The 25,294-nt window shown below is 42.9% G+C and overlaps 1 protein-coding gene across 1 annotated transcript in view; it reads right to left on the bottom strand.

Moving 5' to 3' along the window:
• Window positions 1-25,294, bottom strand: part of MERTK (MER proto-oncogene, tyrosine kinase) — a 135,003-nt gene that overhangs the window by 28,652 nt on the left and 81,057 nt on the right. The window contains exon 9 of the mRNA XM_075339589.1: window positions 7,818-7,968. Coding sequence (XP_075195704.1) covers window positions 7,818-7,968 — 151 coding nt within the window. The remainder of the gene's footprint in view (window positions 1-7,817; window positions 7,969-25,294) is intronic.

The following is a 25,294-nucleotide window of genomic DNA, read 5'->3' as shown; positions in this document are numbered from 1 at the left end:
GTTCGCTCACCTCTACCCAGGATTGTGCCTGTGCTTTCTATGGTGAGAGACAGCTAAACTCCCTATACATCTGCTTGGACCAAAGCAGGCTCAGATCCCAGAAGTTCACCTTTTCAGTGCTGCGGTCAATAGTGACTACGGCATTAAGGAGTTTGATAGAGGGAGCACACTCCCTCTGTCAACCCATCGGCCTCTGATGTGATTTCGGAGGATTGACAACTACTTTAAATTACTTGCCATTGCACAAAACTCCCCAATTTAAATTCTGTAGCATTGCTTTTTATCTTGAAGAACTTGTAGGATCCTATAAAGAACACAAGACGCTGCTTCATACACATATTGGTTCAAATTAAGTGTATTGAAGACGTGACACTCACCAGCTGTGGAATCTATCCATTTTACTGTCACCCATTGTCATTTATCGTCATTCCATCAAGGAATCAAAAGGCAAACAGGAGCTTACATGATACATGTAGGTTATGCCGCGAGATCCCTTAATCGCTAATGGATGTTTTTTTTGTAGACGGAGGGTCAGCTTTTTCAATATATATATTTGAATTAGTTTTTGGATCCAACGTATTCCACACTTGTGGTACAGTTATATTGGTGACGTGTATCATGTATACATAATTACTAGAGTTGAGCGCGGTTCGTGGTTCGTGGTTCTCCAGTTCGCGGCTCGAGTGATTTTGGGGCATGTTCTAGATCGAACTAGAACTCGAGCTTTTTGCAAAAGCTCGATAGTTCTAGATACGTTCGAGAACGGTTCTAGCAGCAAAAAGCAGGGCTTTTTACAGCTACAGTGTGCAGGAGCCATCGCTGGCAGCCTGCCACAAGCTGGTAACCAAGATAAACATCGGGTATCCAAGCAAAGCGCTTTGGTTAGTAACCCGATGTTTATCTTAGTTACGTGCAGGAAGCCCACACTTTCCCGCTCAGCTCGCTCCGCCCCCTCCTGCCCGCGGCATGTACACATACATACACAAACACACACACACACACACATCCCCCCCCCCATCCCCCCCATCCCCCCCTCGCCCGCCCCGCTCGCTCGCTCGCTCGCTCGGCTTACCTGCGGTGATGAAGTCCCGCCATCCCGACCTCAGCGCTGTCACTGTCCTCCATGGCCGCCGCTTGTCACATCACCTATCGCTTCCGACCCGAGACTGACTAGCGGTGACGTCACGGACCTCTCGCGATACTTGCTGTGAAGGCGCCGGTCATTGACCTCAGTGACAGGGGCTGTCAGTGTGCTGGAGATCAGCGCAGGTAATGTACCTCGCTGACAGCAGCACTTGTCACCCCCCTGCAGTGACCTGGGCTGACCCATTGATGTTAGCTCAGGTCACTGCACTGCTCTCCCAGTCAATGGGGAACATCCTGCTCTTCATTGACTGGGACAGTGTGGATCGTCATGGCAACCCCTTGGATTACACCAGACCTGGATTTGTTTTTCAATCTAATAAATTGGTTAAAGAGGGAATGTTTTGGGGAGTGTTTTTTCAAATAAAAATGTGTTTGTCGTCTATTTTTTTTTATTACTGACTGGGTTGGCGATGTCGGGTATCTGATAGACGCCTGACCTCACCAACCCCAGGGCTTGATGCCAGGTGACATTACACATCTGGTATTAACCCCAAATATTACCCCGTTTGCCACCGCACCAGGGCGCGGGATGAGCTGGGGCGAAGCACCAGGATTGGCGCATCTAATGGATGCGCCACTTCTGGGGCGGCTGCGGCCTGCTATTTTTAGGCTGGGGAGATTCCAATAACCATGGACCTCCCTAGTCTGAGAATATCAGGCCCCAGCTGTCTGCTTTACCTTGGCTGGTGATCCAATTTTGGGGGACCCCTACGTGTTTTTTTTTTTAATTATTTATTTAATTTAAAATAACAGCGTGGGGTGCCCTCAGTTTTGGATTACCAGCCAAGGTGAGGTTGCCAGCTGTGGTCTGCAGGCTGCAGCCGTCTGCTTTACCCTAGCTGGCTACAAAACTAGGGGGAACCCTATGTCATTTTTTTTTCATTTTTTTGGCTAAATACAAAGCTAAGCACCCCTTAGTGCCACATGAAAGGTACCAAAGGGTGTTCCACTTTTTCTCCATTTTTTTCTCCACTTTCTCTCCACTTTTTCTCCACTTTTTCTCCATTTTTTTCTCCACTTTTTCTCCACTTTTTCTCCACTTTTTCTCCACTTTTTCTCCACTTTTTCTCCTCTTAATCTCCACTTTTTCTCCTCTTATGCTCCACTTTTTCTCCACTTTTTCTCCACTTTTTCTCCACTTTTTTCTCCACTTTTTCTCCTCTTATGCTCCACTTTTTCTCCACTTTTTCTCCACTTTTTCTCCTCTTATGCTCCACTTTTTCTCCACTTTTTCTCCACGTTCTCTCCACTTTTTTCTCCACTTTTTCTCCTCTTATGCTCCACTTTTTCTCCACTTTTTCTCCACTTTTTCTCCACTTTTTCTCCACTTATGCTCCACTTTTTCTCCACTTTTTCTCCACTTTTTCTCCACTTTTTCTCCACTTTTTTCTCCACTTTTTCTCCTCTTATGCTCCACTTTTTCTCCACTTTTTCTCCACTTTTTCTCCTCTTATGCTCCACTTTTTCTCCACTTTTTCTCCACTTTTTCTCCACTTTTTCTCCACTTTTTCTCCACTTTTTCTCCTCTTATGCTCCACTTTTTCTCCACTTTTTCTTCACTTTTTTCTCCACTTTTTCTCCTCTTATGCTCCACTTTTTCTCCACTTTTTCTCCACTTTTTCTCCTCTTAATCTCCACTTTTTCTCCTCTTATGCTCCACTTTTTCTCCACTTTTTTCTCCACTTTTTCTCCACTTTTTCTCCTCTTATGCTCCACTTTTTCTCCACTTTTTTCTCCACTTTTTTCTCCACTTTTTCTCCTCTTAATCTCCACTTTTTCTCCACTTTTTCTCCACTTTTTCTCCACTTTTTCTCCACTTTTTCTCCACTTTTTTCTCCACTTTTTCTCCACTTTTTCTCCTCTTATGTTCCACTTATTCTCCACTTTTTCTCCACTTTTTCTCCACTTTTTCTCCACTTTTTCTCCACTTTTTCTCCTCTTATGCTCCACTTTTTCTCCACTTTTTCTCCACTTTTTCTCCACTTTTTCTCCTCTTATGCTCCACTTTTTCTCCACTTTTTCTCCTCTTATGCTCCACTTTTTCTCCACTTTTTCTCCACTTTTTCTCCACTTTTTCTCCTCTTATGCTCCACTTTTTCTCCACTTTTTCTCCACTTTTTCTCCTCTTATGCTCCACTTTTTCTCCACTTTTTCTCCTCTTATGCTCCACTTTTTCTCCACTTTTTTCTCCACTTTTTTCTCCACTTTTTCTCCTCTTAATCTCCACTTTTTCTCCACTTTTTCTCCACTTTTTCTCCACTTTTTCTCCACTTTTTCTCCACTTTTTTCTCCACTTTTTCTCCACTTTTTCTCCTCTTATGTTCCACTTATTCTCCACTTTTTCTCCACTTTTTCTCCACTTTTTCTCCTCTTATGCTCCACTTTTTCTCCACTTTTTCTCCACTTTTTCTCCAATTTTTCTCCTCTTATGCTCCACTTTTTCTCCACTTTTTCTCCACTTTTTCTCCTCTTATGCTCCACTTTTTCTCCACTTTTTCTCCACTTTTTCTCCACTTTTTCTCCTCTTATGCTCCACTTTTTCTCCACTTTTTCTTCACTTTTTTCTCCACTTTTTCTCCTCTTATGCTCCACTTTTTCTCCACTTTTTCTCCACTTTTTCTCCTCTTAATCTCCACTTTTTCTCCTCTTATGCTCCACTTTTTCTCCACTTTTTTCTCCACTTTTTCTCCACTTTTTCTCCTCTTATGCTCCACTTTTTCTCCACTTTTTTCTCCACTTTTTTCTCCACTTTTTCTCCTCTTAATCTCCACTTTTTCTCCACTTTTTCTCCACTTTTTCTCCACTTTTTCTCCACTTTTTCTCCACTTTTTTCTCCACTTTTTCTCCACTTTTTCTCCTCTTATGTTCCACTTATTCTCCACTTTTTCTCCACTTTTTCTCTACTTTTTCTATGGTCGGTCTACCCATTAGCTCTGCCATGCATAGTGTAGCTCTACACCTACTGCACATGTTACTTTATGATTGACATCTCTTTCGTACCAGAGCTGTCTAAGTCTACTCTGACCCCATATTTGTCATTACTATATTGTCCTTGTACTGTATTATGACATTTGTATCATGTGTTTCATTTCTTGCTGTGTTGCAATTTTTTTGCTGCATCCCAATTGTACCTCTACATTGTTCGAGTTTATGTTATTGTTCTCTCACTCTTATGTGATACTGATTATTGTCATTTTTCATGATTACATGCAGATAAGTCCAATCTGACGAAGGCTCAGGCCGAAACGTCATTTGTAACTTGTTTTGGACAAAAACATATATGCTTATGAAAAAAAAATTTTCTTAATACGGACCAATAAAGAGTGATTTTGCATTACTATCCATTGTGACTTACTGACTTAGTCTGGGAGATATAGAGTGCCGAGGTTACTCACTAATTTTATCTATTATTACCTCTGAGCACCTATATACCAGTGAGCAGAGCTTCCTCTACAGTAGTTCTCCTGATTAGGCATGCCCTTACCTCATGAGCAGGGCATTGCAGCTTTGGTAGCAACCATTACGACATGGACTCTGCTGCTGTGGACCCGGGGAGAGTGAGTGCAGATTCATTGCACCCACACTCCTCACATGAAGGGTCCGCACTCCTAGAAAATGGGGGATACGTTCCCTGAGTGTCTCCCCCCCATATTCTAGACGGTCCAGAGTCGTCGTGGGACCCCTTTATTTTTTTTCTTACAATAAATTGGTGAAAGAGGAAATGTTTTGGGGACTGTTTTTTCAAATAAATTTCTTTTGTCGATTTTTTGTTTTTGTTAGTACTGACAGTTTATGATGTTGGGTATCTAATAGACGCCATGACATCACAAACTGCTGGGCTTGATCTCAGGTGACTTTACAGCTAGTATCAACCCGATTTATTACCCCGTTTGCCACTGCACCAGGGCACGGGATGAGCTGGGGTGAAGCGCCAGGATTGGCGCATCTAGTGGATGCGCCACGTCTGGGGTGCCTGCGGCCTGCTATTTTTAGGCTGTGAAGGCCCAATAACTATGGACCTTCCCACCCTGAGAATACCAGACCACAGCTGTCCGCTTTACCTTGGCTGGTGATCCAATTTGGGGGGTCCCCTACTTTTATTGTGTAATTATTAATATTTATAAAATAATTATAAAAAAGAGCCTGAGGGGACCTCCACATTGGATCCCCAACCACGGTAAAGCTGCCAGCTGTGGTTTTCAGGCTACAGCCGTCTGCTTTACCCTAGCTGGCTATCAAAAATGGGGGGACCCAACGTAATTTTTTTTTTTTAACTATTTTTTAAATAGAAAAAATTAATGGGCTTCCCTGTATTTTGATTGCCAACCAAGGTAACGGCAGGCAGATGGGGGTGGCAACCCATAGCTGTCTGCTTTATCTGCGCTGAGAATCAAAAATACCGCGGAGCGCTACGTCATTTTTTTAAAGATTTATTTTTACAGCACTGTGATGTCCAGCAATCAAAATACAGGGAAGCCCATTTTATTTTTAGTTATTTAAATAAATAATTAAAAAAAATATATGTTAGCTCCCACTGCATTTTTTGTATTGCTAGCTAAGGGTAATCCAAGCAGCTACTGGCTGCTAACCCCCACTGCTTGGTGTTACCTTCACTGGCAATGGAAAATCCAGGGAAGCATTTTTTTTTTTTTTTTGCCAAAAAGCTACAAAAAAAGGACGTGAGCTTCGCCATATTTTTGTATGCTAGCCAGGTATAGCAGGCAGGTGCTGGAAGAGTTGGATACAGCGCCAGAAGATGGCGCTTCTATGAAAATGCCATTTTCTGAGGTGGCTGCAGACTGCAATTCGCAGCAGTGGGGCCCAGAAAGCTCAGGCCAACCGGTGGTGCGGATTCCAATCCCCAGCTGCCTAGTTGTACCTGGCTGGACACAAAAATGGGGCAAAGCCTACGTCATTTGTTTTCTAATTATTTCATGAAATTCATGAAATAATAAAAAAAGGGCTTCCCTTTATTTTTGGTTCCCAGCCGGGTACAAATAGGCAACTGGGGGTTGGGGGCAGCCGTACCTGCCTGCTGTACCTGGCTAGCATACAAAAATATGGCGAAGCCACATAATTTTTTCAGGGGGCAAAAAACTTCTGCATACAGTCCTGGATGGAGTATGCTGAGCCTTATAGTTCTGCAGCTGCTGTCTGTCTGTATGGAGAAGAGCAGACAGCAGCTGCAGAACTACAAGGCTCAGCATACTCCATCCAGGACTGTATGCAGAAGTTTTTTGCCCACCAAAAAAATGACGTGGGCTTCGCCATATTTTTGTATGCTAGCCAGGTACAGCTGGCAGCCACGGGCTGCCTCCAACCCCCAGTTGCCTATTTGTACCCGGCTGGGAACCAAAAATATAGGGAAGCCCGTTTTTTTTAATTATTTCACTTATTTCATGAAATAATTAAAAAACAAATGACGTGGGCTTCGCCCTATTTTTGTGTCCAGCCGGGTACAACTAGGCAGCTGGGGATTGGAATCCGCAGCACAGGTTAGCCCGAGGTTTGTGGGCGCCTCTGCTGCGGATTTCAGTCCGCAGCCGTCCCAGAAAATGGCGCTCTCATAGAAGCGCCATCATCTGGCGCTGTATCCAACTCTTCCAACAGCCCTGGAGCCGGGTGGCTTGTTGGGTAATCATGAGTTAATACTGGCTTTGTTTTACCAGCCAGTATTAAGCCAGAGATTCTTAATGTCAGGCACGTTTGACCCGGCCATTAAGAATCTCCAATAAAGGGTTAAAAAAAGACACCACACAGAGAAAAAATACTTTAATAGAAATAAATACACAGACACATTAGAGACTCCATCTTTATTACCCCTGTCAGCCCTCCACGATCCTGCTCTTCTGTCTTCTTTCTTTCTAGTGTAGTAGTAGTGACGATTGTAGTGAAGAAGGATGAGATTCACCAGCTCATCACTTGGGGCTGGGGAACCTCCATCCTAACTACAATGCTCACTACAATCGGGAAGCAGCGTGCAGCCTTCACTCCGTGAGTGATCACTGCTGGCTGCTAGCGGTAACGCTGACAGACGCGTTACCATAGCAACGGTGCTCTCGGAGCCGCGGTTAGCGGTGACGTCACCGCTAACTGCGTTGCTATGGCAACGGTGATCTCCGTTAATGACCGGCTGTGTCAGCCGGTCCCTAACGGAACGGGGAGTCGACCGTGTGCTAGAGCATGTCGTCGGTACACGGCGATACACATATGTGCACCGTGTACCGGAGAGATGCACTCGCAGGTCCTACATGACGTGTCATAGTCATGTGACCAGTCTGTAGCCAATGAGATAATAGCCACGTGACTGGTCACATGGCTATTTTGACGTCACGATAGGTCCTGCTTCTCTGCTGGCAGTGCAGGTCACCGGGAGGATTCAGCGATCATCGGATGGAATAGCGGCAGGAGACAGAGTGCAGAAGGGATCGCGAGGACCGGTAAGTGTTATGGCAATGTTTATTAACTGTTTGTGTACATTTATAATGCATTTTTATATGTTTGTGATTGCCTCCCATTATAGCCTATACGTTCGAGTTCGGTTCGTCGAACGTTCGACGAACCGAACTCGAACGGGAGCTCCGTTCGGCGAACCGACCTCGAGCCGAACCGCGACCGGTTCGCTCATCTCTAATAATTACATTAAATGATGAGAAATTACAAACTCTTACCATCACTTGGAATAACAACTTGGACGGCTTCACTGTATGGTCCAATACCTCCCACGGTGACACAAGCAACGGACACTGTGCAAGAAGCATTGGTAACACGAATGGGAATGACCAAAGCAGGTGTAATGGAGTTCTCAATATGGGATATGTTCTGTAAAACACAACATAAGAAACTAAAATATGCACAAAATGGTTTTACTAACTACCTTATATAATTGATACAGTTTAAATGTAGGGGAATATTTTTTGATAATACAGGCATTAAACCTGGTGACTCTCATTGGAATTCATAGCTTTAAGCGATTTTTTTATAGGAAAGTTCACAAGGATGAGGTTAAAGTTTTTTATGGGGGAATTTTCTTTGCACCACCCAACAATTTTAGAGATAGTTTAACAGGGAATTATATTTTTCCCATTGCAATCAATATGTAGCATAATACAGTATACTCTTCTATGAGAAGAGTAGGGTCAGAGAAGATAAAAGCTATAACGTGTGGTAGCAAAATATAGCTTTTATTTATTATCTATATTGTAGTCATAAAAGTGAAATACGGCCAGAATAAATGAACCTGATTGTTTTCCTCTAATTTACAGTATATTCTGTATCATAGTCCTGAGCAAAATCAGAAATGACCACTATTGCGAGACTAAATATTAACTGTATGTCAGGGAAAAAAACACAAGTGTTGTGTCTAGCACCAGAGTTTGTGGAGTATGTTGCAGAATCATCAGTTACTGCTATCACATGTCAATGTCCTTTCTCTACTGAAGAAGAAGTAGCGGTAATCTGCATAATCTGCAATTTCTAGATCTATCAGCACTTTGTATGCCATGCGTTACAAGGTTGATTTTATCAGTTTTGGAAACTGCAAACCAAATGTTCAATTTATTTGACAATTACAGGGTTTGTCTCATTACAAGGGGTTCTGTTGAGAACCTCACCTAATTTTGTCATGGAAATTTAGTGTTTCACATGTGTTTTATACCTATTTTTGAGTGTGGGGGGGCAGGTATAGAATATATATCCATTGCAGTCTTTTTTTTTTTTGCAGCCCTTCCTGGTGTAACAGGTAAGCCACGGGTGACAGACAGTCCTGTGGTGTCCACCTATAGAAGGTCACAGCATTTGGCTGCACAAACTGCTCCTTGACCTATTATTTCTGCTTGTTTTTCATCCCTTTCACTTTAGGACCCTGCGAAGTTCCACTGCCTTTCAGTTGCTTTTCATCAGCACTTCCCTTGGTGTCCTTATATACCATCACTTCCTATCACTCGGTGTTGGTGATAGCTTTTATATCCTTAATAAGTCTTCAGTGCAAGCAGATGGCTTGTATACATCTACAGAAGCTTTGTGGTTATTCTCCCTGAGTCATCTGGAAATAAGTTTGTCACTCACTGTCCCCGTTTGTTATCCCGGTGTCTTCTTTAGTCCTTAGTGGGGTTGACTAAGTGATCATCCCATCTGCTCCCTACCTAGGGCCTACTTCAGGGTCAACAAGGGTCAGGTAACCGGTTCAGTGCATAGGTGCAGAACCTATCTCGGGTGGTAAGGGAAGCAAGGGCCCAGGAGTAGGCTTGGTCAGGGGTCACCATCTCCCCCTTCCCTAGACAAAGGGTTTCCCTTCCCTTCCACCATTCACTTTGTACTTCCCTGTACCTAGCCTGACATCTGGGACTTGAACCAATAACCTGCAAACAGTTCAGCATGAGCCCTCGCCTTTGAGCCACAGACTCTATGTCCATTGTCATATATAGGCTTTTTCACATGACTGTGGAAAGGCTGTGGCAAATGTCCTGCATGAGCACGAGGGTATGCCTGTCTGGGAATAGGCAGGGTCCCAATGAAATGAGGGACCGTCATCTAGGCTGGTAGAAGGTTGTGCACATGCTTGAGATGTGCATGGGCCCGACAATGAGCTCAGTATATGCAGAATGTTAAACATGTCTTCCTAGGTGTGATTACCATGTCTGGGGCTGGACTAGTCTAGGGGAATCAACGAATGCCAAACTAGTCCTGCTTCATTTTCATAAAACTAGGATTAAAAGTTTAGGAAGTATAGAGAAACTGACAGGTTTCCTTTAACTAACTGCCCAATATGGCATGCTTTTTAAAAATTCATTGCTCATGTCTTATATGAAATTGAAAAAAATGTACTACATATAGCATTTCTAAGTGGTCTTTAATATTTTATGATCAAAGAAACCTTGTTTGCTGTTAATTCCTTCTTTATGTGCATAGCACTATAGCAATATAATGGTTATTACCACGTCTTTGATGTATAGTCATCTATTTTGGATGCTGATCCTGTATGTTTGTTAGTTTTGTTTTCTGTGGACTATTAGGAAACATACAGCATTTATAGTAAGTCTCAGATAAGTAATCCCCAGATTCATTACCTCCTTCTTAGGAAATGGAGACGTAAAAGGGGTCCTGTCACCAGGTTTTTCCCTTATAAGCTGCGGCCACCACCTCTGGGCTCTTATATATCCCCCCCACAGTGAGATAGGTACATTCTGATTATAAGATGCACCCAATTTCCCTCACAATTTTTTTCTATTTATTTTTTTTGGGGGGAGGGGAAAAGTGCATCTTATAGTCCAAAAAATACAATATATCCAATACAGTTAAAATTAGACTATTTATTATGAAACTCAGAAAAAAAATCTCATAAATTGCTTTTTGGTCACCTCACTTCAAGTAAACAAAGAAAAAAAGAATATAAAGTGATTAAAACATTTTAAGTGCACCAACGTGGTATTAATAAAAATACAGATGGTCTCATACAATTAAAAAAAAATAAATAAATAAAAATATTATATATATATATATATATATATATATATATATATAGATATATACACATACAGTATATATATATATATATATATATATATATATATATATATATATTCTAAAGGAACTCTGCCACCTACAAAATGCATTTTAAATGGGTTATAAAATGTTTTAGGGGACTTCGCCCCTATAAAAACAATCCTAGCACTGTAATTGTTACTGGTACAGTGCATGAGAGAGTAACTTTTAATTACCGTAATATGAAAAAGAAGGGGCTTTGGTGCCCCCATGTCCTGGCCAAGTGTTTGGTGCAGCTACACAGGTGGTCAAAATTGTTGGTACCCCTCGTTTAATGAAAGAAAAACCAACAATGCTCACAGAAATAACTTGAATCTGACAAAAGTAATAAATAAAAATCTAGGAAAATAAACAAATTAAAGTCAGACATTGCTTTTCAACCATGCTTCCACAGAATTTAAAAAAATAAAAATCAAACTCATGAAACAGGCCTAGACAGAAATGATGGTACCCCTGAAAATAATGTGACAAAAGGGACATGTTAAATCAAGGTGTGTCCACTTATTAGCGTCACAGGTGTCTAAAATCTTGTAATCAGTCAGTGGGCCTATATATAGGGCTACAGATACTCACTGTGCTGTTTGGAGACATGGTGTGTACCACACTCAACATGGACCAGAGGAAGTGAAGGAAAGAGTTTTCTCAGGAGATTAGAAAGAAAATCATAGACAAGCATGTTAAAGGTAAAGGTTATAAGACCATCTCCAATCATCTTTATATTCCTGTGACTACAGTTGTGCATATTATTCAGAAATGTAAGATCCACGGGACTGTAGCCAACCTCCCTGGACGTGGCTGCAGGAGGAAAACTGATGACAAATCAAAGAGACGGATAATAGGTATGGCAACAAAAGAGCCCAGAAAAACTTCTAAAGAGATTTGAAGGTGAACTTCAGGCTCAATGAAAATCAGTGTCAGATGGCACCATCTGTCATTATTTGAGCCAAAGTGGACTTCATGGGAGACGACCAAGGAGGATACCATTGTTGAAAAAAATTTTCCAAACTACATGTTAACAAGCCACAAAACTTCTGGGAGAAAGTCCTATGGACAGATGAGACAAAAATGGATCTTTTTTTTTTTTTTTTTAACTATATTTTATTCACATTTTTCAATAACATAACATTGGCATAAGCGAATTCAGCATTGTAAATTCAACATTACATTGTCATGTTTGATCATCCCAAATTCCATACCAATTTTTAAAATCAATAACCATAACATGGCAAGATAAAGCAAAGGAAAGCAGCGACCCCTTAACCCATCATTCTTATCATTCCCCCCATTGAACCCTTGTGAACATGGTAATGACATATAATAAAGAAGTCCCACTCAAATCGGTTATTTCCCCCTCTCCTTTTAGTCAGCTTTCGGCCTTTCCTCCCCCACCTCCAAGCCATCCAATGTATCCTTCAATTTTTCAGTATGATACCAGACTGTGTCTTTGAAAGGTGACATAATCCTGACTACCTCCTCCCGAGTACAATAGGCCAGTATGAATTTCTTCCATTTGTTAAAGTGCTGTCGTATTCTATCCGCCCTCCTTTCTGCATCCAATCCTTCTATTTCAAGAAGATGCATGAGCTGACCCAAGATCTCTTCAATCGCGGGGACCCTAGACTCCAACCAATTTTTTAGTATCGCTCTCTTGGCTGCCAGAAGTATCACATGTATAAGTCTGGGTGGGTTAGTCATCTTCCCTTTGGTATCGTTCCCCTCCTCCCAATGGTGAAAAATAGCGAACCCAGGTGAGAGCCGAACTTCAAGACCCCACACCTTTTGTATACAACTTTTGATCTGTGACCATAATGGACTCAAATGGGGGCAGGACCACAACCCGTGAAGGAGATCAGTTCCACTACTCTTACACTTAGGGCAATACGTAAGCCTGTCTGGCTTTGTTGCTGATGGAGGGAGATTAAAACCATAAATTGCCTTGTGCATAATTCTAAATTGGGTTTCTCGCCAATTCTCATTTAAAATTGATTTACGAAGAGCATTCCACCCTCCCCTAATTTTTACCCCCATAGACGGGTCCTCAAATTGTTTTTCCCAAGATTTAAATAAACCTTCTGGGTGCTGTCCTATTAATAGATCACGCATGGCTCCATAAAGAAAAGAGATAGATGATGAAGTTATTGAGTTCTTTACCAGACAATCAAAAGAGTTAAATACTACCTCCTGGGTCACATCATGCAACTGAGTCATAATACTATATCTCACTTGGTCATATTGGATTACTTGGTTAGGCCCCAGGCCATACTGCGCTATAATTTCGTCTCTACTCAACCATCTAGGCTCTGAGGTGTGCAAGAGATGAGCAACAGTCCTTATACCCCGCACCTTCCACTCTTCAAACAGCTTATTGCTTGTCCCCTGCACAAACTCTGGATTCCCCCATATAGGCAAGTATTTGGATATTTTATGGGGAAGTTTGTAGTTTTTCCTCAACGCCTTCCACGCTGCAATCGTGTCTTTAAATAAGGAAGAGTGCTTGATTTTCACAGGGAGATTAGCCTGCCTAGTATGAAGCAATGCCACCAGATCCCAAGGTTGTGCATAGTCTCTCTCAAGCTCCAACGCTGAATAATGCCTAGAGCCTTTAATCCAATCCAATATATATCTAGTCAAACAGGCTATATTGTAACCCCGAATGTTCGGCAAACTCAGACCTCCATGAACCTTAGATGCCATCAGCTTCTTAAGCCCTATACGAGGGCGTTTCCCCCTCCAAATGAAGTGTGAAAAAGCTCTATTTAGCTGGACAATATCCTTATGCTTGAGAAGCAGGGGAAGTGTTTGAAGATGATACATTAATTTTGATATCGACATCATCTTAATTAGGTGGACTCTACCAATTATGTTCAATGGAAGGTCGTGCCATCTTTTAAGATCTTGCTCTATTTGGCTCAGAAGCGGTGGATAGTTTAGACTATAAAAGGTTGCCGGAACCTTACCTATTTTAACTCCCAGGTATGTGATATATGACTTAGCCACTGTAATTCCTTCAAAAGGGTTCTGCTCCCGTGTTTGAACATTTGTCCCTCCCAGGTATAGGAGCTCGCACTTTGACGCATTAATCTTGAAGCCTGAGTACGCTCCAAACTCTCGCAAAATTTGTAAAATCTCGGGGACCTGCTGAGCTGGATTCGAAAGGAAAAGCAAAATGTCATCTGCAAAAAAAGCTGACTGAATTTGTCTATTATTTACAGAAATACCCTGGAAGGTGCTATGTGTAGATAACAATCGTACCAATGGTTCCAGAGCCAGATTAAAAAGTAATGGGGAAAGGGGGCAACCCTGTCTGGTTCCTTTCAGTAACGGAAAAGGGGCTGACAGATATCCTGGAATGTAAACTTGAGCCTTCGGATTTGTGTAAATTTCTCTAATGTAGGTATAAAATGACCCCGAAAAACGCATTTCATCTAGAACTCTATAAAGCCATGACCACTCAATATTGTCAAAGGCTTTCTCGGCATCTATTGTAAGCAAAGCGGGAGATTCTCCTTTCAGAGGCCGAAGGTTAACCCTATCCAGGACAAGAAGAACTTTTCTAATATTTAGTGTCCCTGATCTTTTCTGAATGAAACCGGCCTGTGCTGGGGAAATCAGTTGGGGAAGAATTATAGCTAGACGATTTGCCATAATCTTTGACATTATCTTCATATCTAGGTTGATAAGTGATATGGGCCTATACGAACCCGGCTCCTTCGGGTCCTTCCCCTGTTTAGGGATCAATTTTATATATGCCCGGTTATTATTTTGGAAAGACGCATTACCGTCTAGTATGCTATTATACAGCTCTAGTAATGTAGGTAAGATCTCTTCCTTTACTGTTTTATAGAATTCTCCCGTAAATCCGTCAGGGCCAGGGGCTTTATAATTATGCATGGAGTTGATTGTCCCCAATACTTCTTCCCCCGTAATTTTGGCATTCAGAAAAGTGCGATGCTCTTCTGTGAGTCGAGGTAGTGTCACTTTAGATAAAAGATTATTATCAGGAAATTTGTCTCGCTTTTCCGACGAATAAAGGTTTCTATAATACGTGCCTAAAGTCTCAATTATTGTCTTAGGGTTTTTGTGTATCTCCCCCTTTTGATTTTTTATTTCCATGGGTCCCTGAGTTATAATCCTATTTTTCGCTAAGTTGGCCAGTATTTTCCCTGCTTTATTTCCAAAGCGATGTAATGTAGCTTCTTGCATTGACCTAGCCATTTGTTCCCGTTTTTCCGCCCACTCATTAAAAGCTCTTTGGGCTATTACCCATCTATCTCTATGGTCCCTATCAGGATGCTTTTGAAAAGAAGTATATGCTTCCCTCAATTTATGGGAGGTTTCAGTAAATTTAAGATGAGCCTTTTTCTTCAAATAGGAAACATGTGCTATCGTTCTGCCCCGTAATACTGCCTTCGCCGTGTCCCATAATAACATAGGTGTGTCTTTATGTTGATCATTATGTACCATAAATTCCGTCCACCATTCCTTTAATTTCAAGGAAAAATCTTCGTTATCTTTAAGGAAGGAAGGATATCTCCACAGATAGTCCGTTCCTCTGGGATAAATGTTTGCTAGGTCTAGCACCACCGGGGCATGGTCAGAAATCACCAAATCCTGGATAGTAGCTGAGTGGAGCGCACGTACCAGGTTCCCTGAAATAAGAAAGTAGTCAATGCGAGACCAGGAGCTATTAGCATGTGAATAGTGCGTAAATTCCCTATCCTGAGGGTGCAGTAGTCTCCACGCATCCCATAAGGCCGTGGCATTTAACAGAGGACGCATAACTTTATCATGGCCGCGCGGTACATTTGGGGGGCCTTTAGCATTTTTCCTGTCCTCTAGCACAGATACCACCGAGTTGAAATCCCCCCCAATTATTAGATTAAAATGGGCATGTTCTAAAATTTTGGCCTCAAGTCGTTGAAAGAATGATTTGTTGTTTTCGTTCGGGGCATAAATATTAAAGATTTTATAAATTCCTCCAGGTATCTCCACTGAGATCATCTGAACCCTACCTTCCGTGTCCGCATATGTTTCCAGGACTTGATGTTGTAATCTCCTACTTACTAATGTAATAACCCCTGCTTTCCTTTTAACTGAAGATGACCCATAGACTCCTCCAACCCACAATTTCCCCATCCTCTGCATGTCTGAACCTTCCAGATGAGTTTCCTGAAGGAGCGCAATGTCCGGTTTGAGGCGATTAAGGTGGCGTAATATCTTAATTCTTTTTTGGGGGGAACGTAACCCCTTAACATTCCAGGTGACTATTCTCATAAAGCACATGTAATAAATGGAAATCCTGCCTTTCGTTTACCATGTTTTTGCTGCCCTCCCTTGCCAAAAAAAAAATTCAACCAATTAGACAATTGAACATAGTGCTCACTTGCAATAGTGAGAGTAGTAGTAATAATAATAACTCTGTGTAAAATCTTTGCTACTTCACTTGAATCCAAAATCCCCAAACATTTCAAACATCTCCCTCCCCTCCCCCCCCCAACTATACCATAATACTCAGACTTCACTTTTTTCTGATCATTTTCCAAGCTCAGTCAACCTTATACTTATAGCGTTTAACCAATATAAAGGAGTGTCCCACCTACAAAGAAAGAGAGAGAAGGAAAAAAAAAAAAAAAAAGTTCTCTTTCCTTTCCTCCGCCTCAGATTTCTTGAACTTTTTCCACTGCGGCTTCTCCAGCCTAAATCAAAAACAGGTGTCCCACCTTGAACTTTACACATCCGACATTTGTCTATTTGTCTCAGGTTCCCTTAAGTTCCTTGTTTTGCTGCCTCCGGTCCTTCGGGGAAGCTGTAGCGAGCTTCACAGAGCTCCCTTTGGTCACTCTCTGGTTCGGTGAGTCGTTGCGCCCTTGTCCTGGAGAATTCCTGAGGTCACGAGGACTGCTGATCCGCTCAATAAAGGCCTCTGCCTCCTTTGGACTTGAGAAAGAATTGTAGGATCCATCCTGATGTCTGATAATCAACGTTGCTGGGTACTTTAACTGGAAGCGTATATTTCTCTTAAATAAGGCAGAACATATGTATGAGAATGCCCTCCGCTGCCGTGTGACCTCCGCAGAAAAATCCTCGAAGAGCAAGATGCGCGAGCCTTTCACCTCCAAGGGATGTTTCAATTTCTTGTATGCCTGTAATATTTCCTGTTTATCGGAGAAGTCCAAGTATTTCATTATGACTTGTCTTGGGCGTCTGTTATTTTCACTCTCATCACCTCTCCTTGGCGGACCAATGCGGTGCACCCTTTCCACTTTTCTCCTTCCTGCTACTCCCAGGGTTGTAGGAATAGTGGATTCACACAATGTACGTAGCTCACCAACCGGGTATGTTTCAGGCAGGCCGACAATGCGCAAATTGCTTCTTCTGGAGCGGTTCTCTAGATCGTCCACACGGTCCCTCAGGGTCAGATTCTCCCTGGCCAGACGCATGACTGTAGTGTGGTCAGAGCTGAAGTCCTCCTCTAACGTCGACATTTTGGTTTCCATAGCCGCAACCTGTTCCACCGTCTCATCAAGTTGGTTCTGTATGGCACTGAGAGCTTTTGCTATTGATGCTTTAATTGTAGCGGAGATGTCAGGTAGCAAACGATTGGCGACTTCATCAGCCAGACGCTTATAATCCATACCCTCCACTGTTTTGAATACATCCGGGGTCCCCGGGGAATCCTCCATCTCCATCTGATGAGTATTTTCAGGTGACCGAGGGACACTTAATTCTGTATGGGCAGTCACAATCTTTTTTTCACACTGTACGCTGGATGTATGAGGATTTTGTGTTTTGGAGCTGCTGCGCAGCAGGTATCTTTCCATCAAATAGTGAGTGAAGGGACGTAAGTTTTGACACTGATTTAGTGTGGGTTGTCAGACAAATCTTGATTCTGCTCCCCCTTTTGTTTATTCTCACTTTCACCCCTATCTCCCCCCTGCCAGAGTTATATGAATTCTCACTGTCCTGAAACTTTGCAGGGATGTATGTTTAAACTTCCCTCCTTCAGCTTCTTTCACTTTCTCCAGAGCTTTGCACTGAGTCTGTATGCCTAGAGATTCAGCTCCTGCTTATGCACAGGTCTGGACAAGATGGGGGAAGGGCCCAGGGATTCCCAGCTTTTTAACTCTTAGCTCTTTGCAGAACTTGTCAGTAGCGTTGTTTGCTGCTGATATCTTATCAGGACTCCAGGAGATTTATTATTCTGCTGCCGGTTAACTGCTTAGTGCTGGGGGAGTGAGTGCAAGGTAAGCTGCGTCCTGCTCTCTGTGTACAGATCTGATTTTAGTGCAGGGCAGGCTCCGGCGCCATCTTTATCACGCTGCCAGATCTTGAGAGGGAGGGGGAGAGCGAAATTCACCGCGCTGTTTCAAGTGATTATCTCCACGGCTCCCCATGAACTTCCCTGCATGTAGCAACTTCACTCACCGGTGGAATGGAGCGGGGGAGGCTGGTGGGTTGTCCGGTATATATGTCAGAGCTGCAGGGAATGACAGAGCTCAGGCGTCCTGTGTCCTACATGATCAGCGCAGGAGCCGGAAGTCAAAAAAATGGATCTTTTTGGCAAGGCACAACAACTCTATGTTCACAGATGGAAAAATGAACCATATCAAGAAAAGAACATTGTCCCTACTGTGAAACATGGAGGAGACTCTGTCATGTTCTGGGGCTGCTTTGCTGCATCTGGCACAGGGTGTCTTGAATCTGTGCAGGGTACAATGAAATCTCAAAACTATCAAGGGATTCTAGAGAAAGATGTGCTGCCCAGTGTCAGAAAGTTCGGTCTCAGTCCCATGTCATGGGTCTTGCAACACGATAATGACCCAAACCACACAGCTAAAAACACTCAAGAATGGCTAAGAGGAAAACATTGGACTATTCTGAAGTGGCCTCTTTGGAAAGAGCTGAAACATGCTGTCTGGGAAAGGCAACCTTCAAACACGAGACAACAGGAGCAGTTTACTCTTGAGGGGTGGCCAAAATACCTGTGGAGAGGTGCAGAAGTCTCATTCACAGTTACAGGAATCGTTTGATTGCAGTAATTTCCTCAAAAGTTTGTGCAACCAAATATTAAGTTAAGGGTGCCATCATTTCTGTCCAGGCCTATTTCATGAGGTTTATTGATTTTTATTTATTTTTTTTAATTCTGTAGAAGCATGGTTGAAAAGAAATGTCTGACCTCTATTTGTTCATTTTCATAGATTTTTTTTATTCATTGCTTTTGTCAGATTCAAGTTTATGGGGCGGCGTGTGCACACAGTGGCTGGTCAGTTCTCCTCCCCGTCACCTTTTTTTCTGATGCTGCTCACTACACTAATAAACCCAGAAGTGAAGTGAGTGGCCTCAGAAAAATCATTCAAAAGTGAGATACAAGCCCCCTGATTGCAGGACAACCCCTTTAACTAAGTTCCCATATCTTTCAGGATCATTCCTGGGGTTTTCATTGTTGTTGTTGGGGGTTAGCATTGTTATCAATAGCACCATGGCTTTCAGTGATTTAGGTGTAATATTATTTAATGTAGTGGTGAATTGTGGGAAGTAGAATCTGATTATTTCATATAACAGCACAGCAATGTCACCAGACTAAATGCCAAGATCGGATTAAATACAACAACATTGCTGACATTTCAGAGTGGAAGCCGCTAAGCAAAAACAATGCCTAATGCCAAAAAAAATCAGCCCAGAGCATTCACTATGGCATAGGAAGCCCCAGAATCACATATTCCCGGAAAGCAGAGACAATGCCTTTTAGTAACAGTCCTTTGTGCAAAGTTCTAAGGAGAATTCCACAGAAAAATGTCTGCTCTGCATTATCTATCTCTTCCTCTAACAATGACGGGGATTGGCATGTATGTCTATGAAGCGGTCATATTCAGATCAGGAGACCCATGTCCAATCTGTGAAGCACAAGCTTCTAAATGACACCTAAATTGTTCTAAAATTATTAGGAGCAGCATCCCTCTCAAAGCACCAGTCCGGCTTTGTCTTTTGTTTTTAGTGCTGGAGTGTTATTTGAAATCTAAGCGCCCTTTCCATCTTGCCATGCTAGGTAGGGAAGTACCAAGCGAACGAACGGCAAAAGGGAAGGGACACCATGACCAAACCTACTGCTGGTCCCTGGGCTCCCTCACCACCCTAGATAGGTTCCACACCTATGCACTGAGTCGTATACCTGATCCTAGGTATCCCTAGTGCTGGACCCTAAATAGGGAACAGATGGGATGAGCTCTTTGTCATCCCCACTAAACAAAAAAATGAATGAACTACTTATATACAGATAACACAGAACATAGAAGTTCAGCAAAAGATTCAGCAACGAGACCACAGAGGAGTACAAGCCACCTGCTTGCAACGAAGCCTTGACTAAACTAAAGAATATTACCAGCACCAGTCCAAGGAAGGAAGTGGTAATTAAGCACCACAAGAATGCTGATGATCAGCAGCTGGGTGAAGGCGAACTCCTGCTAGGTCCAAAAGAGGGAGAGATGCAAATCCAACAGGAAAGCTACCTATTACAATGAATACTGCCAGCAGGAACCATGGAGACTCAGGGAGCATTTTGCACAGCCAAACACTCTGACCTTCTATGGCCAGAAACCACGTGACACTTATACTTACCACCTAGTGTCTTCACCTTTTACGGACGTTGCTCCAGTCCCGCATTGCCATCTTATGCCTGTAACTTCAGACTTGCCCGAAGTTTGAAGTTACGTCACAAGTTCTCAATGCATCTCTATGAGAGCCATACGGAGGCAAGAACGAGGCTCTCACAGACTTGTATTGAAGAATGACCTCTGGCGCGCTCCATGAAACACTGAAGCAGCCAGCAGGCCACAAATCACAGACGACTGAGCGGAGCAGTGCTGATAGTAGATTAAGATGTCGGGGAGGGGTGGGGGAGTATAAAACCAGGGGAGGTATCTTCAATGTAAATAGATTTGGCATATTTTTAGGCTATTGTAAAAAAATAAAATGCAGGCACAGTTTTGCATTTATTTCATCCATTTTTTGTTAAAATTGATAACTAGCTGTAAAAATTTGGAACCAGAGTTCAAGTTCATGCTTGGCCACAGGTATATATATAATGGCCGAACATTTTTGTAACCCTGACAACAGCATCAAACACATGAAAATGCTAATGTTGAAAGAAGACTTCAAATCCCAGAGGGACCGGAGAGTTTGGGAATACAAACTTATGATGACTTTTGACACATTCAAAGCAGGAATGAATGTGTCACATGGATTTATGTCCATGACAGCTGCAATATTTAACTGCTGCAATATTTACTGCCAGAACTATTTGTCCCCTTCCCAGACTAATCGTTTTGCCTAATGCTACTTGTCTTATTTACTGCTCCATTCTATGTCCTGTTGTGTATATGTGATTCTTCAGATTTTGTGTTATACTGAGCCTGATGAAGAGACCTGAGAGTCTCAAAAGCTGCTATTTATTACCATCTTTTCAGTTAGCCATTAAAAGGTATCAACCACTGAGGACCCTCAGTTCTTTTAAACAAATTTTTTTCTATCTACTGGCTAACACTGTACAAAGATATATTTTACCAACATCCATTAAGTGGCACTAGAGCTTAAGTCCTCTTTCTCTCTGAGGAGACTTGTTTGTACCCCCAATTCTAGAAATAGACTCTTCCTGTAAAGTAGGATTTCCCCAATTTTCAACCCATGTTCTTGCATTACCAGTAAAAAAAAAATGTTGCAACACTTCTCTAATATTGCTGCTGATTGTACTAGAATTAGAACTGATTGAAACCAATATTAGGAAATGGGGGCACATGATAGTAGGGAAATTACAATAAAATGCTAATTTCACAAGTAACAATGTAGTAAAACAGACAAGATCTACTAAAAAAAAGTAACATTTGTATCATAACCAAAAGGTACTATTGTAATTCTGTATGTTCAAAATCACGACACTCTGGTTTACAAATATTGGGATGCAAGGAGTAGTTTCCCAAGCAAGATCCAAGTTTGTACAAACAACCTTATACTCCATAGAAAATCTAGACATTTTTTTGATTTCTCATTTTTTTTTATGAAAAGTAGCACTGTAATATCTTTAAACTACTATTCACTTCTTCATACAATCTGACTGTCCATATGTCACATTGAGGTATATAGATGATTTACTGAATAGTGCTTGTAAAGGTAGCACACATATCAATTGGAGTAGTAGCCCCACAATTCATACCAATTCAGATATGTATATGTATAAATAATTCTACATTTACATATCAGGGTGACATGTCTGAATTCTGTCTGATATTTATCTCAGACTGCGCTAGGACCCAAAGAGAAAAATGGATACAGGAGCGAAACAGCCATATGCAGGAAAGGGGCTCCCTGACATAATCGCCAAGTTCCCCTAGATGTACGTTCTCACATTCACATTCAGCTGAAATGTATTGTGGCTCAGAGATCCACAGAGGTCAGCATCAGACATTGGCTTACCAGTGATGGGCAGCGCATTGTAGTGACGTCATGTGTTGCCCGTGCCGGTAAGCCAACATCAGTTGCCGGCTTCTGTGATGGCTATAGAAGAGGATGCTGCGTGTTGTGAGAGTTGGTAAGAATAATTGTGCGTTTCTTTTTAAAATGTGCTAGAGAAGAACGGAGGACATTACTACTGGCATGGGCATAGGATGGGGGACATTATTATTGGAAGGGGATGTGGCGCCCCTGAGGCTTCCGTCGCCACAGAGATATTGCACCTCAGCCAGAGGTGTGATGTCCCATCCTGGGTAAGAATGAGGTCATATGCCGGTCCACAGACTAAACTTGCACACACCAATTAGTAGGCATACACTGGGTCAGGGATAGTGGCAGCAACCCCCATAGATGTATTCATGAGGCCATAAGTCCCATTTCTGGTCCCAATAGTGTGAGTGGGGCCTAGTCAGTGGGTGTGTGGGAGGAGTCAGAAAGAGAGAGTAAATGAGGGAATCAGGAAGTTCAAGTTGAGTCAGTCTGTCAGTAGGAGCAGAGGAGTGAAGTCTAGAGTGAGAGAGGGAGGTAGTTACCTCAGGAGAGTGAAGAGAAAGTGACAGAAGGAAGTTCCTGGTGGAGATCCTGGGGTCTAGTTAGGCCCAGATGACACCTAAAGAAAGAAAGAAAGGATTCCAGGGCCACGGAAGGGCATATTGGCTCGTGGCCTGTTCCACAGGAAGATCGGGTGGAGGGATCTGGCTGCATTCGGGGACGGTCCCCAGACAGAGGGAAGAAAGACAATTCCTCAAATGTAACACCGAAGGCCAGGGTGGCTGCAAGCGCCCAGGGCCACAACCCACCACAGACCCCCGGTGAAGGGGGCAAGATACAACTGCGGTTAGCCCCCTTTGTACAGGCCCTGGTGGAGGCCGAGACCAGTTCAACTAATAGAGTCAAGGCTAAGAAAACAGTCAGGAGAGAGACACAGGAAGGGTGCACCGGTATTGACCTCTGAAGTACCCGAGATCGGCGGAGACATCTGACAGTGGATCCCAGCATACTGTGGGCAACCAGTTTTGCTAGCACCTGGACTCAGAAACAGTGAGTAAAGATCTTAATTGCAAGCCCTGTGTCGTCTGCTTTATCCTGCACTGCACCTACAACAGCATAGACTTTACCAAACACCCAAAGTTTGCCCCGGGGTACCCGCTCTACCTGTGGAGCGCAAGAAACACCTTAGCTGCCATAACATCAGCCCCGGAGGTCCCTTCCAGCAGCTGTGGCTCCATAGCTGCAAATTACCACAGGTGGCGTCACGAATCTTATATAAACTTTATTATAATAATCATCTCCCCAATACCGCCACATTAACTGACCCCACCAGGGTCACGGAATCGGGCCCCGCCACCCCTGACTACCCCGGACTAGTCCGGCCCAACACCGAGTCACCTAAGGCCCTGGGGTGGGCGAGTCAGGGACATGATAGAGAACATTATTACATGAAGGGGCAACCATGCATGTCTTTATAGGATCTACAATGCTACAAGGGCCAATACATCTGACCAACATGCAAGTTGTATCCAAGTCCAAATTTTTAATCAGGGCCCATCGGACTCCAGTTATGCCACTGAATAAATGTATTTTGAGTATGTGATACTCAGAGCAAGTCCTTTTTCCATCTGTTCTGTGTAACACAATGGCCATTAAAGTCCATTGGGATCCGTGAGATACACATGCAAGTTGGAAGGCTTCAGATGTGTTTCTGTTTTGCCTCCATGTCTCTGCTTACTGATAAAAATAAATAAAAACAAGTGACCTTCCAGGGATCTTGTTATTATCTTTGAAGAAAGCACATTTATTTAATAAGAAAAAAACACAAAATAGATAAAAATGGAAACAACGAGAATGCAACTGGAATAACAACACTGGAGAAAAAAAAAATCAGTCTCTCTCTCGGAAGGGAATGCACACATATATGTGTGAATGCAGCCTAAGTAGCAGAGTATCTAGAACAGAGGGGAATGGTAAAAATTTCCAAAGTGATGTAGTTTTTCTCTAGAAAGACGTACTAGAAATATAAGAACCTCATATTATTTGACCTCCTTTCAAAAAAATTGTATGACATTTACGTTGTAGCATAATGGTCAAACTCTCCCTCTCTTCCACCCTCCCACTACCGAAATCATATCATCTGACACGTAAGCTCTTACACGAAGAATGTCCTTCGTTGCCTATAGCAGCCAATCAGAGTTCTTATTACTGAACTGTAGCAAAATAGAAACAGAGCAGTGATTGGTTTCTATGGGCCACCTGATAAATATCCAGGCTGTCAAAACAGCCAATATATTACCTCCCACATCCAAAACGTAAGTAAGCATTTTTTTGGGCGAATAACTGAAGTTAAAATTTTCCCTCTAAACAAAAAAAGTCTATGATGTTTCCTGAGTCAAATGAGAGAGACACACACACACACACACACACACACACACACACACACTCTCAAGCCTGCTTTACATGGTACGACCGATTGTGCGATTTCACAATCGATCGTACCCGCCCCCGTCCTTTTTGCGTCACGGGCAAATCGCTGCCCGTGTCGCACAAAGTTACTAAACCCCGTCACACATACTTACCTCTCGTGCGACCTCGCTGTGGGCGGCGAACGTCCACTTCCTGGAGTGGGAGGGACGTTCGGCGTCACAGCGACGTCACACGGGCGCCGGCCAATAGAAGCGGAGGGGCGGAGATGAGCGGGACGTAAAGATCCCGCCCACCTCCTTCCTTCCACATAGAGACGGCGGCGGCCGCGGGAGGCAGGTGAGCTGCTCATCGTTCCCGTGGTGTCACACGGAGCGACGTGTGCTACCACGGAAACGATGGGCAACTAAAGTAAACGATATTATGGAACCTAACGAGCAGTACCCGACTCACGATTTGTGAGCGATACTGCGTCGCTAGGAGGTGTCACACAGGCCGGCATCGCCAGCGATGCCGGATGTGCGTCACAAAAACCGTGACCCCGACGATCTATCGCACGATAGATTGCCTGGTGTACAGCAGGCTTCACACTCACACTAACATATATACATACATAGATACTCTCAGCTTTATAGTCCATATTTTTCATAATATGTAAATGAGCTGTTATGATCTCTGAGCTGGG

This window comes from Anomaloglossus baeobatrachus, chromosome 3 (genome assembly GCF_048569485.1).
Source record: "Anomaloglossus baeobatrachus isolate aAnoBae1 chromosome 3, aAnoBae1.hap1, whole genome shotgun sequence".
Lineage (NCBI taxonomy): Eukaryota > Metazoa > Chordata > Amphibia > Anura > Aromobatidae > Anomaloglossus > Anomaloglossus baeobatrachus.
The sequence above is the reverse complement of the archived record's forward strand: the minus strand, read 5'-3'. Positions and strand labels throughout refer to the sequence as shown.